General features: G+C 36.7%; 1 protein-coding gene across 2 annotated transcripts in view; it reads left to right on the top strand.

Annotated features, from left to right (window-relative positions):
- The first annotated feature begins 11,442 nt into the window (after positions 1-11,442).
- yps (Y-box binding protein ypsilon schachtel) overlaps positions 11,443-19,639 on the top strand; it is a 91,180-nt gene continuing 82,983 nt past the window's right edge. For both annotated transcript variants that reach the window (XM_081737021.1, XM_081737020.1), the window contains exon 1: positions 11,443-11,601. In XM_081737021.1, the coding sequence (XP_081593147.1) occupies positions 11,541-11,601 (61 nt within the window). In that variant the 5' untranslated portion in view covers positions 11,443-11,540. The remainder of the gene's footprint in view (positions 11,602-19,639) is intronic.

Genomic DNA, 19,639 nt, shown 5'->3' with positions numbered 1-19,639 from the left:
TGCAGGTTTAGTTGCTAGCATGGACGATTTCCTGTGGGAGAGCCTTGGAAAATAGTGTTCTATGTAATTCCACCTCAAGTTGTAGGCCAGTGGCGGCTCTAGGCAGTGCCCCAGTTTTTTGAGTGAAAAAATAATTGAAGCTATTATTTATATATTTTTGAAAGTTTATAGTAAACTCATGGTATACCTATCATATTCTAGGTTCTGGTGGCCTCCCAGTTTTTACCTTTTAGAATCGCTACTGCTGTAGGCCCACGTCTCACATAATTTCTGTGCTGACAGGGGCGCTAAACTCTAATCCAGGCCTGTCCATGAATTGGCTCCCGGAGCCAAAGCGTGAGCGGGCACGAGCGAAGATAAGAACAGGTGAGCACAGGTGCTGCTAGCTTCGCTTCTTCCACTGTATCCGATAAGTGTTGCCAACCACACATGATGGCAAAAAACCTATGGCCAAGCCTGGCCAGAAATTCGCACGATGATAAGCATTGAGCAGACGCAAGCGTGAAATGTGCAGGTGTGCTCTCCCCCTCCCCATTTCGAAAGCAGTGACGCGAAAACACTGCAGGAAATAAAATTGGTACGTTTTTTGGTTGAGGAAGACGCATGATAGAGGTTACAGTTAGCGTTGAAGTAACTAACAAATGAACAAGAAAGAAAGAAAGAAAGAAACTAATATTAAACATGTCATCTTACAGACGTAAAAACGACTGCAAAAATCGGAAACGAATTGTTTCAGACCTTTTTAGCTTGCTTACACAATTCGTGACGTTGTATTACATTAGCACTCGGTCTGTAATTTGTCATTCGCTTCACGTTTGCTAAGTTGTAAACGCCTTTCGTTGCTAGATTGATAGGAGAACGACGGGAGGTTGAAAATAATAATAATAATAATAATAATAATAATAATAATAATAATAATAATAATAATAATAATAATAATAATAATAATAATACGCATTATTATTATTATTATTATTATTATTATTATTATTATTATTATTATTATTATTATTATTATTATTATTATTATTATTATTATTATTATTATTCGGACCAAAGAGGGATGAAAATGGGGATTGGAGGAAATTCATAACTAGGAATTGCATAGTTTATACCGCTCACCTAACATTATTAGGGTTATTAAGTGTAGAAGGCTCAGGTGGGCAGGCCATGTATCCAGAATGGAAGAAATTAGAAACGCTTTCATAATTTTAACTGAAAACCCAATTGGAAGAAGACCACTAGGAAGACCTAGGCGTAGATGGGAAGACAATATTAAGATGGATCTTGCAGAAATAAGAGTACAGAGTAGAAAGTGGATCCAGTTGGCTAAGGACATAAGTTAGTGGAAATATTTTGTAAACGCGGCATTGAACCTTCGGGTTCCATAGACCATAGAGTTAGTTAGTTATTATTATCTAAAAGAAATGTTCAAATGTTGTTAAGAGACAATTACACAGAAGAACCGAGTTTCGACCAAACACTAATTTGCCGGAAGGAAATTCCAGTGCAGTCCAGCCTATTTTAAGCGTTATCCGTTCAACCCACGTTTCATATTCAAGACATTGGGAATAATTGTTCGTATCATTCAGTTGGAACGTTTCCTTTCGAATTTACGCTATTACAGTAGACCTACGCTATTACAGTAGACCTACGCTATTACAGTAGGCCTACGCTATTACAGTAGGCCTACAACATTGTGACTTTCAAAATCAGTCAGTAACTATCGAAGAAAGACAAGCGTGTAGCTTCAGTCGTTGAAATGATTTAACATTCTTTTTCACTTTTAACAAGCCACCGGCAAGCAAGCAGCCAGGGACAATACATTTTTCCTTATTAAAAAGACACTCCTTGTTAAAAAAAAAAAAAAAAAAAAAAACCTAATTGCAGTCACTAACGGTCACACTTAAAAATGGAAAATCTCTTTGGCTCTCTTAATATTTTGTTTGATTCTTTGCGATCAAAGTAACTTTAAAAGTGGAGTAAGAAATACTATTCTTCCTATTGATAGTGTAATGTGGCTTCTAATCTCCACAACCAACCCCTTGCTAAGCCTATTCGTACACACATACATGCATAAGCTAATTTTCTGGAGATATACTTAGATAATTACAAACAAGTGCTACAGTTTTTTTTTCTTATCAATAGATTATCTCTTTTCCTAAAAAGCGAAACAACATAATATAACAAACCCACACTCGGATATAACAAACCCACATCCCTCTTTAACAAAAGGAAAGAAAAAAGAAGAAAAGGAACGTACATAGTTTATCATTTGATTGCTGTTACAAGTTTGTATTGTCTATAGTTAACGGTTACCACATTGTAAAAAAACACTTTACACTAAATGGCAATCAGTTACCATACATACTTTTTTTTTTTTGGTAAGCTAGTGATTACCGCCAAGGTTGACAACACTTCCGCTCCTCTAAGGACAAAACCCGAAGATCCACGAAGCACGAACAATGGTATTTGCCCGTAGAGTGCTCGTGAGCGTTCACGAGGAGAGTTTCCACTATCTGCTCGCCGTGGGCAGGGCTGCTCTAATCCTACAATAACTTTTGTTTCCTGGTCATCCCTCCTGAGTATAATATATATATATATATATATATATATATATATATATATATATATATATATATATATATATATATATATATATATATATATAATGTTTGTGTGTGTGTGTAAACAGGTTCAGTTGGTTTCTTCTGTTTCTTGGGGCAAATTATTACAATACTTTTGTGCTTTTGCTTATGAAGTTAAGCATGCTAAATGCTAGACATGGATTGGATTCCGCTTGTATTGTCCATAGTACCAATAATACTTCTGTTTAGTGTTGATTTCAGAGATTGGCCCGGAGGAATTTTCTCCTGGAGGTATGAAATTCCCCACTGAGATATCTCCGATAGTGCTTAATGTAGAGTACCAATATCTCCACACTATTACTTTCACCTCTCTGAGTGTTCAGGCTTCTCTCCCTCAGGAAATCTCAAATCACCACTGCTTCTGTTTTTTTGGATTCCCAGTAGAACCCATTTGGTTTAGCTTGACCGTTACTGTAACTCCACGATCATGTCTCACACAGCTGTGATGCTAAAAATGAATAGTGAATTCCAAATAACAAATAAGACAAAAATAAAAGTTCGTGAATAATACAGGTCCCTGGATGGGGTATTTTCAGCGATTGCACACATGCAACATACATATCAATCAAATCGCCTTGAAGAAAGAAAGTGGTCGGTATCGGAATTGGTTACTTCCAGTCAACCACTCCAGGTACATGGTATGTAATTCATTTTACGAGGTTGAGATGTTCTGGTACCGATCAGTTTCTTTCATCAATCCGATTCGGTTGATATTCATGTTGTATGTGTGCAATTCTTGAAAATACTCCAGCTCCGGAAACTGTACTAAATACCGTGTACCTGAAGCGACCAATTCTGGTACCGATCGCTTTCTTTCGCTAAGACGAGTTGATATATATATATATATATATATATATATATATATATATATATATATATATATATATATATATATATATATATATATATATATTCCAAGTATTATAGGGAGCTAGCTTGTTTACCAGCGGGGGCTGAGGCAGAGGGGGAAAAATTTCAACATTTTTTCTGCTTGACTCTTCCGACATTCCCTTACCCTCCTTCTATATGTCAGCGTTGCCAGGGGTAGAAAATTGTCACGTGAATGTCATTCTGAAGAGTTAGTGTGAGTTGGTTATTTGTTGAGTGCTGTTGCGGTTTTGTTGCTTATTATTCATTTGACAATGGCTTCACAGCGTAAGAGAGGGCAAACTATACACAGCAAAGCTAGAGAAGTAATGCTAGACCGTTCCGCCACGCGTGTGGTTATAAAATATAGAAGATGAGTAATATGCAAAATGTACCCAAATACGGTAACTGCTTATGCAAATTTGTAAATGACGAGTTTAAAAAAAACTTTCGATAGGGATTGCATATTTTGCATAATTAATTTGAACTAAGTGAGTATTAGGTGAACGTTTTGACAATGCATTGGCAACCCTGCCCACGATCGTCGAGTGACCGTTTCTTGGTGACGGGGGTGGGGCACCTGTCAATCAAATCTGAATTCCTCAGCCTCGCATTAAAGCCAGCTCCCTATAATATACAATCGCTGAAAATACCCGACTCACGGAAACCGTATTAGATACCATGTACCGGAAGTATTCAATTCTGGTATCGATCGCTTTCTTTCCTCAAGGCGAGTTGATTACTGTATATGTTTTATATATGCAATCGTTGGAAACACCTCACCCCTCGGAAAATATATTAGGTACCATATACCGGAAGAGCTTGACAGAAAGTACAGTAATTCAACCTGATACAGATCCCTTTCTTTCGTCGAGTTAATTGATACATATATTGCATATGTGCAACCTCTGGAAACATCCCATCCCGGAAACTGTATTAGAAACCACGTACCGGAAGTGACAAATCCTGACACCGATCACTTTCTTTTGTCAGGCGAGTTGATTGATATATATGTTGCGTTTGTGCAATCGCTAGAAACACCTTAGCCTGGGAAAATATATTATTAGAGCCCTTCTGTTTCAACTGTGCCCCTTCTGGCGCTGTTGGCGATGTGTGTTTTCCTGTTCCTCCCTCGAAAGAGGAGGGACAAGTTATTGCGGCCGAGGTCTTTCAATTGTTAGACACGCAAGCGTTGCCAGAATGAATTATTTCACGGACTTCGCTGTCCTTTGTCCCGTTAGCTATTCTAAGTAGTCCACGATCTTCACTCGTCAAGACCAAACGATTGAATGACAACTTGGCAACACAGCTGAGGTCATTTACTTCTTTTCCGTAAGCAAAGTGAGGATTTCCTCTGTTAGAGGGTAGACGGGGGTAGGGCCGAAGTATGTTTCGCATATTTTCCGAGGGCACAAATGAGATAGACAGGCTTTAGGTACCGTGTACCATAAGTGACCAATTATGGCACCGATCACTTTCTTTCGTCAAGGCGAGTTGATTGGTTACGTTTGCGCAGTCGCTGGAAACACCTTAGCCAGGGAAAATGTATTAGGCACCGTGTACCGAAAGTGACCACTTTTGGTACCGATCACTTTCTTTCGTCAAGACGAGTTGATTGATATATATGTTGTATGTATGGAAAATGTATGATTCCCGAAAGTTCGATTCCCAGTGGGGGTACTCGGTCGCAAAGATGTAACAGCTTTTTAGGGCCAGCTATCATGAGATTCTCCCTAGATTTACCTCATCCACACCAGGTAAATACCAGGATGGTACCTAATATACAAGTCGCAAGTCGCCACCTTCTATCCTCCTTCGGATATAGTGTGCTCGTCGAGACACCTCATCCCTCATACATGACGGTCTGAAGGTCGTAGATACAGATAATGCCCAAAAGTATGAATAAATAAAGATAAAAATTGTACAAATATTAAAAGACAAAAACTATTAAAAATAATTTATGAAGGTCATGATTAAAGCTGTACTTTTCTATAAAATGTAATATTGTTCACCGTAAGATAAGATTTAAAAATATATATTGATAAAAGTATACAGCGTGGTCCGGAAGTGGGCGTACCCCTAATTGGTACTTTCTGACGGTTTTAGGTTTTACCCACATTTGTTTGGTGACATTGTTTGGTAACTGGAAGAAAATGGTATTAAAGACACTGTTGTGATACAGCAGGATGGAGCACCAGTGCACTTCACGATTCACGTGAGCAATTACCAGAATCAGACGTTTCCTAGCCGCTAGATTGGAAGAAGTTGTGCATCTTCACCAGCTCTCTTTGCCTGGCCTCCAAGAAGTCTCGATCTTACAGGCACGGCGCCCAAAACGCTTGATGGGGTGGGTGGAAAGAGGCAAACCTAGTTGCTGGGTGGGCGGACAATGAAATTGAGAACTGGGCAATGTAGACAAGTTTTTGATAATAATTAAGTCTCATTTTTTATACTCTTTAGTTGGCTAAGGCTCAGACCGAAATAGGGGAGATGTGGAAAACAGCTGTCTGGGCCTTATAGAAGGTACAATTCTGGCATTCGCCTGGTGGGACTGAAGAAATGCAGAACTTTGTGGGCTAGATGGGCTGCGGGAGTTCGAGGCTATATGTTAGACCTACCGAATTCCGCGTAACACACACACTACCTCTATTTCCAGTTTATATATATATTAATAATAACGGTGTGTACTGTGTAGTCGAAGTCCAAGACAGCTTTACCTCCTCTCCTTCCAAAAATGCACATGAATGCATAGAAAAAAGAAGAAGGTTCAAACAACACATAGTAGCACATAACTCTATTTTTCGTTAATAACATAAAATTCACAATAAGTAGGTAAAGTAAAACAAGATTCTTGACGTGCTCTCTCTCTCTCTGTGTATATATATATATATATATATATATATATATATATATATATATATATATATATATATATATATATATATATATATATATATATATATATATATATATATATATAAATTGGATAAAGAAGTAAATAGAAAGAACAATGTATTTTAAACTATTGAGGGCTGATCACATCGTACGAACAAGCTTACAATAAACTTTTATACCTGCAGTTTAATGAAGTGCAATGCGTCGATTTTTATGTCCAGCATCGGATGCGTTTACCACATACTCTACAGCAACATTCATTATATGTTTTCTTTCTACTGACACGGAAGGGTCCCACAAGTTCTGATTGCCACATAGCACATCTGATAGAACATCATAAGAAATGAACATGAGCAAAATTTAAGGTGCTATGGACCAGAAGGAGAGGAACTACGGGAATTCAAAATTTAAATATCTAAAGAATTATATCATGGAATTATGTACATTTAAAGTAAATATCTTGAAAACCGTTAAAGCAATCAAAACAAAAGCTGTACAATATAATGAGAACAAAATGCCCTGTCGAAAACCATAAACATTATTGCCATAGGTGAAGCAGTATTGCCAACTCAGCATAACAATATTTTATTATAAATAGCACTATATACAAATGTGCACAGATTTAAAATGCAATATTATCACTAAACCCAACAGTGAAGTGTAGTGGTACAGTGTTGCACGCTATTGGAACTACATGTGCTGAAAATGTACACTCATGTCTAAAATTATTGTCACATGTCTATAAATACGTTGTTGTAGGAATATAATTTGATAATGAATTTGCCCGGTATTTCTTATATTGTTAGTATATGTATAATCGGCAAAGACATATATGTGACAAATTTCATGTTAAAAGAGCAGTAAATAAGAAGAATAAAACGAAAATAAAATTTTCTTATCCATTTAGAAACATTTTATTTTACTCATTCTAATTTTCGTATTTATGATTCTTTTCCTATGACACAATAAATATAGATTTCCCGATTATACACATAGTGTCAGTATTAAAAGTACCCTGCAAAATCATTATCAAATTATATTTTTACAAGAAGACAGTTATAGATATGCGACAATCATTTTGGACATGAGTATACAATGGAGAAGTCTGATATGTGGGAACAAAGGGTAATAAAAGAATGCATTAGAAAAAGTGAGGATTTTGCAATATATTTCTGTAGCCCCGATGAATAAGCAGACAACTCGCGAAAACAAAATGATACATGCGAGGAAAGAAACAGTATTTTCTAATTCTGGAAACTGGTTCTCCAGGTTATCCTATCAATATTTGGAAGAGTGCTTTCTTGGTTTGTGTCTTTTGTGTTAAGTAACACATTCTTTTACTTCCTCTCCTACATACCATATGATTATGTTTGTGCACCGTAATATTACCATATTTACATTGGAAATATAATTATTTTGTTACTACCCTCATTTCGTTTTTAGTCGACCGGATAGCGGTGTGGTCTAGAAAGCTTGACAATCGACATATTAGGCATCGCGGGTTCCAATCCCGCCTCGGATATGTTTTTGTTGTACTTTTCACCTTACATTTTATGGTTATCTTTCTCTTTCATAGTGATTCGGATCCCATTTTGCACTCCTATATAGCTTCAAAGCTGACACAGGACGTAAAGATTGCATCATTGAATTTCGTTTTTCAAATACATCAATATTTTGTGACACTGTTGACATTTTGCTATGTTATAGTATCTGTGTTATGCATTTGAACTAAATTCATAGTATGAGACCCAGATTCCTTTATTACCATCTGTTGCCACATCTGATTTCTCCAGTGTACATTTTCAGCACACGTAGCTCCAATAGTGTGCAACACTGTACCACTACACTTCACTGTTGTGTTTAGTGATAATAGTGCATTTTAAATCTGTGTACATTTGTATATAGTGCTATTTATAATAAAATATTGTTATGCTGAATTGGCAATACTGCTTCACCTATGGCAATAATGTTTATGGTTTTCGATAGGGCATTTTGTTCTCATTATATTGTGCAACTTTTGTTTTGATTGCTTTAACGGTTTTCAAGATATTTACTTTAAACGTACATAATTCCACGATATAATTCTTTAGATATTTACATTTTGAATTCCCGTAGCTCCTATCCTTCTGGTCCATAGCATCTTAAATTTTGCTCATGTTTATTTCTTGTGATGCTCTATCAGATGTGTTATGTGGCAATCTGATTTTAGCGACAACTTGTGGGACCCTCCCTTGTAAGAACGGGACCTAGAGCAGGATCCAAATCACTTTGTTCCCATTGTGAGTCGAATCCGGGACTCACCGGGGACACTGGAAGTTCAATAGGAGTAACATTATTTCGCATCTGTTTATTTTCACGGTAACTGTGCAGACAAAATGTGGACCAGTAATAATCTTCGATAACTACAGCAGGAAGCGCGCTATATTTGCTTGAGCTGTTCGGGTTATTAAATTGTTTGGCGTAAAAAGGGAGTGCTTAAAAGCCACAAATCCAGTTGCAAACGAATATTTGTAAAGGTTTAGTTCTAATCTAAAACATGTACAGTACCGTATATGTAGTTAAGCATTCAAAAGTCATTTGAAACAGTCTTGTATTCAAGAAAAGTGACCTGATCTAGTCCAATAATTCACAACTGTTTCTGTTTGAGCAACTAGTCTAAAAATATCAACCCCGCCGGCTAAATGACCTTCGGATAAGCGCAGGGTTTGGATTACGGTGGGTTTGGGTTAACGCGAGCAGCCTGTACTGCTAATGGAGAAACAAAATACGGAAATGTGTAATTGAATGAGCTCAAATAAAAGCAAGTCACCTATACTCATGTCCAATAGAACAAGTTACCAATCATGTTTACACCATGCGAGGGGAAACAATATTAGCAATTCTAGCCGTGCTAACTTTATTGGTTCATAGCAATTTGCGAATTATCTGGGAATATGATGGGGAAATCCCCCGTTAAACCTAGATACACCATGTAAGTTTCATTTTTTTCATGTTATTTTCCCCTGGAGTAAAAACTGGAATTATAAAGGAAGGTTTAGATGGATTGTGATGTCAAATAATAGAATTCAAGGAATAATAAACACATATTCCCCCTATCAGTATATTTGAGGAGGGGGGGGGGAGAAATTTTAGTTTTCTATCCTAAAAGGAACTTTACAGTAACAACAACAATAATAATGCATAAAACAATAAAAATCACGTATATGTCAATAACTGAAATTCAAGTAGAGATATTAAGCAACAAAAGTTTTTTTTTTTTTCATGTGTCTGCGGCAATTACGAATGATTATTTTTACATTTTTCCAACCCTACGAAATCGATTTAAATAGCTTCGTAGTTCACGAGGTGCTGGAATTTAAAGCCCGTGTAATTTAAAGGTTAATCACGACTTTTGGCATCATTATATTACTACAAGTCTGTCTTAAAATCATTGTTCATTGCAGACTTAAACAGAGTCCTAGAACCTTTTACATTACAATCCAAAGTAATATCTATTGCTTTTGAAGTACAGGATGTCACCTTCATTACTCTACTTCTGTTGGTGTGGGCAGTCGCCTACCCCCGCCCACCCTTAATGCCGTCCCTGTGATCTGACGACGCCAGACAATGCTCTCTGGGGTTTCATAAAGGAACAGGTAAGAAACACTTGATATTACACAACGCAGGAATTACGATCAACTGTGGAACACGCCTTCCCCCTTGTGACTCCGGAGTATCTCCGCAAAACGTCTGCGAGAACTTGGCGCAGAATTCAGCTGTGTTACGACATGGATGGTGATCATACTGATGTTTATGACTCTTAAGACTTCAAGGTAACTGTGTACAGACATTCTACCATAACTAACCTATACTGTTAAAACTAGAGAGGGGTACGTCCACTTCCGGACCACCCTGTACAAGTTCGTAATTTACAGCATGAAGATTAAAGAAATACTTAGGCATATATTTCAACTGGACACATTATAAATCTATAATCTAGAATCTTCGTCTATCGAAAGTAAGCTCTTTCAATTTTAATCTTAAATAATTTCATTTCTCTCAAATGAGCACAAATTAAGCGTCATTCAAATGATATGAGACTTAAGTTTTAAATAGCTGAGTGATTGGTTGAAGTTTAAAGACCGAGAACAAATGACAATAAAGCACAGGATCTAAATAAATAGCTAGGCTACTCCTATCGCGAATCGAACCGAGGTCTTCTATAGGAAAGGCGAAAACATTAACCAGTTAAAAAGAACCACTAGTTAGCTACACGGGCATATTTTTCAAAATTACTAGTCTTGTAATATATTGTATTGTATTTAACCATGATTTTATGCAATTCTATATACTATATATAATGAAATCATGGTTATCAGCATTAGTAGGGCCTATTTAGAAATGAGTTTTTAGTTATTCTAGAGTTTCTATTTCATATTTTACTTGTTAAAAACATATATGAAAAGACTTGTTTTGAGAAACGGACTTCGATGTTGTTTAAAAATATGTTAAATTCTAAGCATGCGAATCTTGAATGCAATTTTTGGCCTTTTGAATAACCAAGGATAGCCACTACGCAGTAGCCACATTTATATATTTAATGCGTCAGACTGTGACAACACTTGAAACTGATTATTTATTTAGCTATTAAGAGATTTCTTCACATGGAAAATGCAAGTAAATGAAAATAAAATTTTCAATATTTCAAAATTTATCTCATACCTATTTTATGAACTATGAAAAGTAAAGGGTATGGGGAATTGTCAATGCGTGGCATTTATTATTGAATGCATTTGTCTTACAAGGTTGTTACGATGCTCTTTTTTTCCCAGGATATTCGATTGTAATTTGTTACCTATGATAAAAGTAATGTATACATTTAATGCTGCTTTAATAAATTGTTATCGTTTCTAATGACAACGATAAACAAGTTAATTATTTTATAGTTGTGATCGTCTGTGAGAAAGGTTGCGGGGGTCCAATCGCAATGTATCTTGTTGCGTCATTCCGTAACAACCAATCAGTGCAAAGCAGTGGTCTGCCATTATCCGAACGCTACGCGCCATGTTGAGAAGGAAGATAACAAAGCTGCAGAGAGGAAGGAGAACATCGGTACGGAGTGTTTAACACCTTTCCATCACCCGGAACACCATGGCTGACCCGGAGAAACAGCCTGAACAACCAAAGGCTGCCCAACAAAAGCAGGTCATCGGTAAGTATTTATAATTCATGTATATTACAATAAAATATGATATATCGATCGATATTGACCATGTTGGACGACGGGTCGGAGGGCCAACTTGGCTATAACGTGTTCACAAATTTAACTTCAGCGCGAGGTCGACCTGATTAATACTAGTTAATATCTAAGTGCATGGGATTAAATAATTCGGCGTAATGTACTTAGTTATGTTTTTATGCATAGCAATACAAACTGTACACAGTAATAACTTAGTTGCAAAATATTCATGGTGGGGATTACAGTAACTTCTCATATATATATCCGCTTAAAATTGTTTTAATAATCATTATATTCGTTGAACGAAGCCCAAATAGAAGATTGCAATGAAATCTAATATGTCTCGTGCAAGTTTCGAGGTAATAGACTAGGCCCAATTTCAAAATCACGCACTCATCGGATTCTCGTAGGAGGTGACTCACCTCCGTGCCTCACTCATGGAATTGCACATTGAGGTTTTGCCACATGCTGCAGTGCTCGATACTGTCGTATAGAGCTTCGAGGGATACAGTTCTTTCGTTTGTAATGGTAACGTTATATGAAGTTTCTTAAGTGCTCATCACGTTCTTGTTAAATAAAGCTGATATATACTATTTGAAGACTTTTTACAGCATTGCAAATTGTTCTGTATTTGAGACTAGTAATGGATGCGATGCTGGGACAGTCGGTCGTTCACCGAAGGATATTTATAGGTCTAGTTTAGTTAATTCAGTTTGAGGAGGTAGAGAAGGTGTAAACCTTTTACGAGTGACGTCTGGGACCTGAGGTTTTATGGGGTCCTCTTTGATAAGATACATGTACTTTTTTTTTTTTTTTTTTTTTTAATATGTAGACATTGAAAGTGATTCTTCAAATAATTTGAGGCTTCTAGGAAAGAATATTATAGCAAATATTGTATCCTAATTACACATTTTATTTATTTATTTTTTTTTCTTTCGAGATTGTGGCTTAAAAATAAAAATTAAACATTTGGTTAGCACCAGTGGCTGCTTAAATATGGGTAGCTAAAACTATTTGTAATATCTATAGTAATGCAAGCCTCATAGCTTTAATTGAAGTCTCACTACTATATAGACTGCTATTCATCTTGATAGGCCTAGTTATTCCGTTAAGCCCCGCCAGCTTTTTACATGACAATTACGAAAATTAGGTTGCTTCAGGTTAAGTTAGGTTTCTTTCACTTAGTACGTAGGCAAAGTTTGGCTCTGCTGTGTTTATGACATCATAACTCATCATATGACTTCACAGGATCCCAAAGTGTAGATTTTTGGAGGTTAATCGAGCAGACGGTTCTACCAAATTGACATATCTTAAATTTTCAGGTTAGGTTAGAGCTTTTTTCTTTTAGCAGAGATTGTACTAAATAAGAAGCGCTGTTACTTGCAAATTGACTTGAGGAAGGCTCCGAATAAATAGTGTGGACATGCTGCATAAGAACCACAATGCATAAAACTGACCAACGTGTGCTAGGTGGGCACTGAAAATCACGAATGCTATCTGATAGAGTCGGGGCAGGAGCGCAGCAGGGTGGTCCGAGCGTTAGCGGGGGGGGGGGGGTGCGTCCGTATGGAGCAGTCGCGTCAGCAACAAAGGGTATACATATTGACGAGGGTAGTGGAAGAGCACTCTTGCAATACTTTCACTATCACTTAAAGTTAATTTCTGTATGATGTGTGCGCTGACACTACTTACTTATATTCACGCACACATTCCTTCACAAAATGTTTTAAATCGTATTTTGGGTATAAATTTTCTATTTGGTAGAACAGTCTGCTCAAGTGAATCCCTCAACAAATATCAGGGTCAACTTTACTAGGTCGGCTTCAGGTGGTATAGTTATGTAGACAGGGGAAACGGCACTGGATTTCACTGAAAGGTCCAGACAACCCAACCTTTGCCTGCTTTACTCTACCCTGTCCTACTGTACCGTAAGGTACCTATAGTCTACTTTTCTATGCGCATGGAGAAGAACTGGAGCGTACAATGTAAGGTAAATGCATATTCCTACATAGTGACAATGTTGATTTTGAAAGTTTATCACTTCCACTTTTTTTTTCTACGAAATTGATTTATCATAATCGGTGCGGATACATTGAATTTTATTGTCGGCACACAGTGTTGCTAATGTACAGCTGAATTCCGCATTAAGTCAATTTTCAGTGAAATGGAACACACAAACGTAGGGGATCATTTAATCCTCCATAATATAGTTGATTTACGGGCTGAACATGTTTTGTAAACAATTTTGATGCCCCCGCCCCCCAAAGCTAGCCGCCTCTTTGCGGAGGCTGAATTGGACGATTGTATAGACAAGTACTGATATGAATTATAGGTAACCTGAGAAAGACTGAAATCCATGTTCACTATTACACACTAGAATCGAACAGGAATGGTTGGAAGTGGTGAACTCTGCACCATAGCTGTTGTTCAGTTTAAATAAGAGGTAAAGCTTACGTAGGTATAGTTCGGTTTAAAATCATAATTTGGAAGTACAGGGTGTCCAATATACAATCCAACCCGAAGTTTGTGATAGAACTTTCGAACCTGAAGCGATGCCCAAATTGTGGTTATTCCAGAATGAAGCTTTGTTCATGCATATTCTTTGAAACTAGAAAGCAACGATTGAAGTACACTAGGAAACAGTGTTGCCAGATGGAACCGAAGTTTTTTTTTTTTTTATTATTATTATTATTAACGAAACACTTAAATTTACAAATACATCATACGTATGGATGTTCTGTCGTTAAGTTTTAGTTGGAGTAGCTTGAAACTATCGAGCAGAGAAAGTGAATTTTCATTTACACCGATAACCAATCGGATGAGGCCTCTTAAGGGCGAAATAGGGAAATCGTAGTTTTTCATAAATTAAGACTGATTTGGCAACACTGCTGACACTTCAGTGCATCAAATGGTGTGTTAAGGATCTGTCTAAATTAAATTCCTGACAACAATGAAAAAGAAACTTTGAAAAGAACTTTTACTTATATGCACCCGGCTAAACTGCTATTATCACGAAATGAGTAATCAGTTCTAAGCAGATGCTGGAAGTGCCCCCTATTTTAATTCAAAGACTGGTTCACGCGTTTCACGATGTTGGCAGCAACTTTACGAAGAGTAAGAATGTTCGTTCTCGATGGCACTGCGAATGTTGCTTTCCGAGTCTTGTATATTTCGAGGATTGTTCTTGTATAACTTGCTTTAAGTAGCCCCATAGAAGTGAATAGCAGTGTTGCCGGGTGCATGTAAGCAAGTTTTATCATGATAATTTGTTTTTTAGTTTTCAGAAATTACATAATGTATACCAGTGGTCGAAGTGTGACTATGCGGTGGTAGGCCATACCGCCTCTGGTTTTTCAGTGATGGAGGTATACCACCTCTGGTTTTTCGGTAATCAGGACAGTCACTGAAGAGTAGATGCTAATTACCTTTAATAAATCAATTTTTATACACAGGAATTGACGAATAGCGCAGGAATTGACGAATTGTATATTTCGAGGATTGTTCTTGTATAACTTGCTTTAAGTAGCCCCATAGAAGTGAATAGCAGTGTTGCCGGGTGCATGTAAGCAAGTTTTATCATGATAATTTGTTTTTTAGTTTTCAGAAATTACATAATGTATACCAGTGGTCGAAGTGTGACTATGCGGTGGTAGGCCATACCGCCTCTGGTTTTTCAGTGATGGAGGTATACCACCTCTGGTTTTTCGGTAATCAGGACAGTCACTGAAGAGTAGATGCTAATTACCTTTAATAAATCAATTTTTATACACAGGAATTGACGAATAGCTTTGCACTTTAAAAAAACAATATTTCTTACGTAGAAATAATTTCTAAGTTGACAACACCGACGTTATCTTTTTCCTACCTTTTGTTTTTAAGATGAAGAGTCTTCGAAGTTCATCTAGTTTATATCTTGATGTGCCATATTCAATTGTTTCTTTCGTATGAATGTGCATGTCTTCTGTCTTCATTCATATAAAGGTGTTTTGAGTGCGGCGCGGATTGCTCAGTGGTAGAGCATTCACCTCTGGTGCTTGGGGTCCCTGGTTCGATCCCAGCTCGCGCCGTGTGGACTTTGTGGTGGACAAACACCGTGCTCGTGAGTTTTCTCGGGGTTCTCCAGTTTCCTCTAATTTTTTTCATTTCACTCCTCTCATGTCTCCTTCAGCCTAACCGGCATAATTGTGGGACGTAAAACTTAGATTTCATTTCATTTACGTCGTGTTTTGAGCATGGGCAGATTTAATCGTTGTCAGCTGTGAGGGCGATACTTCCAGGGATTTGGAATGCCCGTAATTCGAGTGGGGTCTGGGAATTTTCCCACAGGAAACTAATGTGAAAACTCGGTTTGTGTTTTTTCGTGTATGATTCTCTATAATACAACATAAGGGGAATTTTTGTTTCAGAAAGTTGTTGGCGAGGGATCAGTGTCTCCGTAACTAAGAAGCTCTCCAGTGGTTTTCAGTCATTATGTAAATAGAAATGCAATCTTTTACGCATCATACCGTCACTCTATTTCAACATTTAGATAGGCGGTATGTCGAGTCAAAATCGTAATAAAACATGCAGCCTCTGCTTTTTTCCACTTCGAACACTAATGTAGACAGATCCTTAAAGCACCTTTTGATGCACTGAAATATCAACAGTGTTGCTAATTCAGGGTGTTACTTTAACTACCATTTCCCTAGTTCCCCCTTGCAGAGGCTTTATCCGGTTAGTTACCGGTGAAAATGAAATTCTTCTTCTGCTCCATAGTTTCCAAGCTGCTCCAACTAAACTAAATTAACATCCATACGTATGAGTTGTCAATTTACGTGTTTTGCGTAAAAGGAAGAAAGAAAAAAAAAATACACCTTCGGCTCCTAGTGTACTTCAATCGTTGCTTCCTAGTTTAAAAGTATATGTATGTACAAAGCTTCATTTTGGTATAATTATTTGAGTATCGGTTCAGGTTCGAAAGTTCTACTACCCCAAACTGAGTTGCATTGTATATTGGACACCCTGTAGTAATATGAAGAAATGATATTGTTTGAGGCTTTGTTTACAAGTTAGTAAACTGGACCCTACCTTTGTTGAAAGCTTAGATTTTTAACCAGGGTGAAAAAAATCATTTTTGTTGATTTTTTTTTTTTTTATTTAAATCTATTTTTTTGATTTAAATCAAATCTTTCTCCTGGTATAATAAAAGTCGCGAACTGAAGAAAAAGCATTAGGAATTAGTATTAAATGCTAATTATGCCATTTAAGTGAAGATTGGGGTTGAACTTTGAATTATCTCCAATCGTTAACCTATATCAATCCCAAACAATGTTCCTTAACCCTTTTAAGTTATGGCAATTTTTAAAGGTAAATTATAGACTTTCAGTCAAGCAGCTACAGCATCATCCCTATTTATCCTAGGATCATGGTACATCACTCTCTTTAGAATAGAACAGCTTTTGAAACGGTAACATTCACATTTCTCTATCATGTCCCTGAAGCGGGAAATTTTGAGAGTAATTGGCATTTTTTTTTTTAACTTAAAAAAAAAAAATGATCCCCTCTGGATTCCCATGTGTTAACGCACAGATCTCAAAATCAACTGGGCAATACTAAGGAGTGTACTAAATGTGTGTACGCAATTTCAACCTTCTATCTTGAGTAGTAAGGGTGAGGAAACTATTTAACAATGAGCTAAGAACATTCCCACGATGCCCCAGATGACCCGGATGTAATATAAAAATCTCCTCAGACATCCCTATTTATCCTAGGATCATGATTGTACATTATTCTCTTCAGAATAAAACAAATTTTCAAACGGTACCTTCAAATGTCTCCATCATGTATCCGGGGCGGGCAAATCGCGAAAAAAGGAATTTTTTGTTATTTTTTTTTTTTTATATATATAGCCTTTGTGGACACCTCCCCTGTTTTAAGGCAGAGATCTGAAAAATACTGAGGGGTGCACTGAGTAAATGTGCAAAATTTCAATCTTGTAGGTACAAAAGTAAGCCCGCGAAAAATATTCCCCAGATTCCCGTATAAAACAGGATCTCAGGTAACAGTTTCCTGAGACATCCCTATTTATCCTACGAGCATAGTACGTATATCATTTTCTTTAGAACAGCCTTTCAAACGGTACCATTCATATGTCTCCATCTGAGGCGGGAAAATCACGAAAAAAGTTACTTTTTGTTAAAAATATCCTTTTTAAAACATTTTTGCCCCTCTGGACCTCGCTGTTTCCATGCAGAGATCTGAAAACATCTGAAAATCATTAAGGGGTGCACTGAACGAGTGTGCAAAATTTCAGTCTTCTGAATGCAAAATGTAACCCGTCAAAATAATAATACGCATAACAAAAAATATCTTTTTAAATTTGAGGTCATCACACATTGTCTCAACGCAGAAAGGCGTGAAAGCATATCAAGACTGAAAATGCCTTCAGTCTTGAAGAAAGCGAAGTAAAAAGCTATATTGGTACATTCTTAATCGAATAATGAAGATTCTACCCTATCACCTAAAAACAGATTATATAATTTAAAAGGTTAAGCACTAAGGAAAAAGTACAGCAACGTTTATCAAAATAACACTTTTTTTCACAAAAGTTACTGATATTTGGCAGGGGCCTATTTTTAAAAACTCAGAATTAGTTTGCGGCATGAAATACATAAATTTCGCCTAAAGTTATAAAATTAACAAACAAACAAACAAAAAAAAAAATGAAGAGGGGGGTATGATCCCTCTAAATACGCCCTATTGTCTGGAAACACAGACGCGCACAAAAAAGAATTCTCGCCTTAAATGTCGATCGTGATTTCCCCGCTGGAATAGTTAACGATTTTAAAACTCAAACCCAATGTTACGAATAGGTAATTGCTCCGTTACCTATTCAAAACGGGATTTTTCCCTAATCATCCTCTGCATGACACTTGTTTTCGTACTATACTGTACATTTGAGTCTCATTGTATTATGATTATCAACTTCCATAATTGAAATAACAGAACAGAAACGGGATATTACTTATTTCCACTTTAAATTAATGTATTTCGGAATTTGATTTAAATCAACTATTTTTATTAAAAGAATGAAGTGATTTAAATCAGATTGATTTAAATCAATCCACCCTGTTTTTAACCATCTTTAGTCCGATGTTACTTGTAAACAGTTTACTCCGCTGTTAATTTTTGTTGCACATCGTCTTCTCTTGAATCACGTAGCTTTTGTTTCCTTGCGGTACACGTTAACAATCAAATTCTGTTGCAGGGTTTGAACAAAGGTCAATCAAGACTTCCAGATTCAATAATTAACTGATCCACTTATAATTCCGAACTGACTTTTGTATGAGGAAATAACTGGAGGAACGGGAATGGACATGTATATTTTTTGCTCTGTTATATACTTTAAAGCTAGCTGATAAAAACTTCCTTTTGTTGATACGATGATTCTAGGTAGTCGAAATTTGCGATTGAATTTGTCTGCTTGTGCGCTTAATGTAAGGACCACCATGTTTGTATATAATCTTTCGCTTCATGAGAAACTGCGCCGTTCAACAAGGAAACTTACATAAAGGTAGGATGCATGTTTTTCGGGTGTGTACGACGTTGCTAATAAAATAGAGAATAATAAAAATGAAAGGAACAATTTGAGGCTTAAGAGACTATCCGAGTTGTATATTGCCAATTATTTGTATACACTTTTTAATATAACAATATTGTAGTGTACTAATTTGCAATAATATACAACCAAGTATGTACCGTATATTATTACTCGGTAGTAGTTCATGCATTCAATTTATTAACCCCCTCATGCATGTATTATGAAAATGTTATAAAATTTTTTGTTGGATCTGCAACTGCAACACCAGAACGAGAGGTGCTGCCACCTTGTGACTTCTCATCGATGATTTCCTGTTTTTCTATAAGGCACACGTGCATTTACAGAAAATTCCGCTTTGAATTGGGTAAGGAAGGATCTGTTAAATGTGTCCTCCTATGAGACCAGTATGCATGAGAGGGTTAAACCACTTTT

The sequence above is a fragment of the Thermobia domestica genome, chromosome 13, assembly GCF_964235325.1.
Source record: "Thermobia domestica chromosome 13, izTheDome1.hap1.1, whole genome shotgun sequence".
Taxonomy (NCBI): domain Eukaryota; kingdom Metazoa; phylum Arthropoda; class Insecta; order Zygentoma; family Lepismatidae; genus Thermobia; species Thermobia domestica.
Note: the sequence above shows the minus strand (reverse complement) of the source record. Positions and strands in the feature narration are given on the sequence as shown.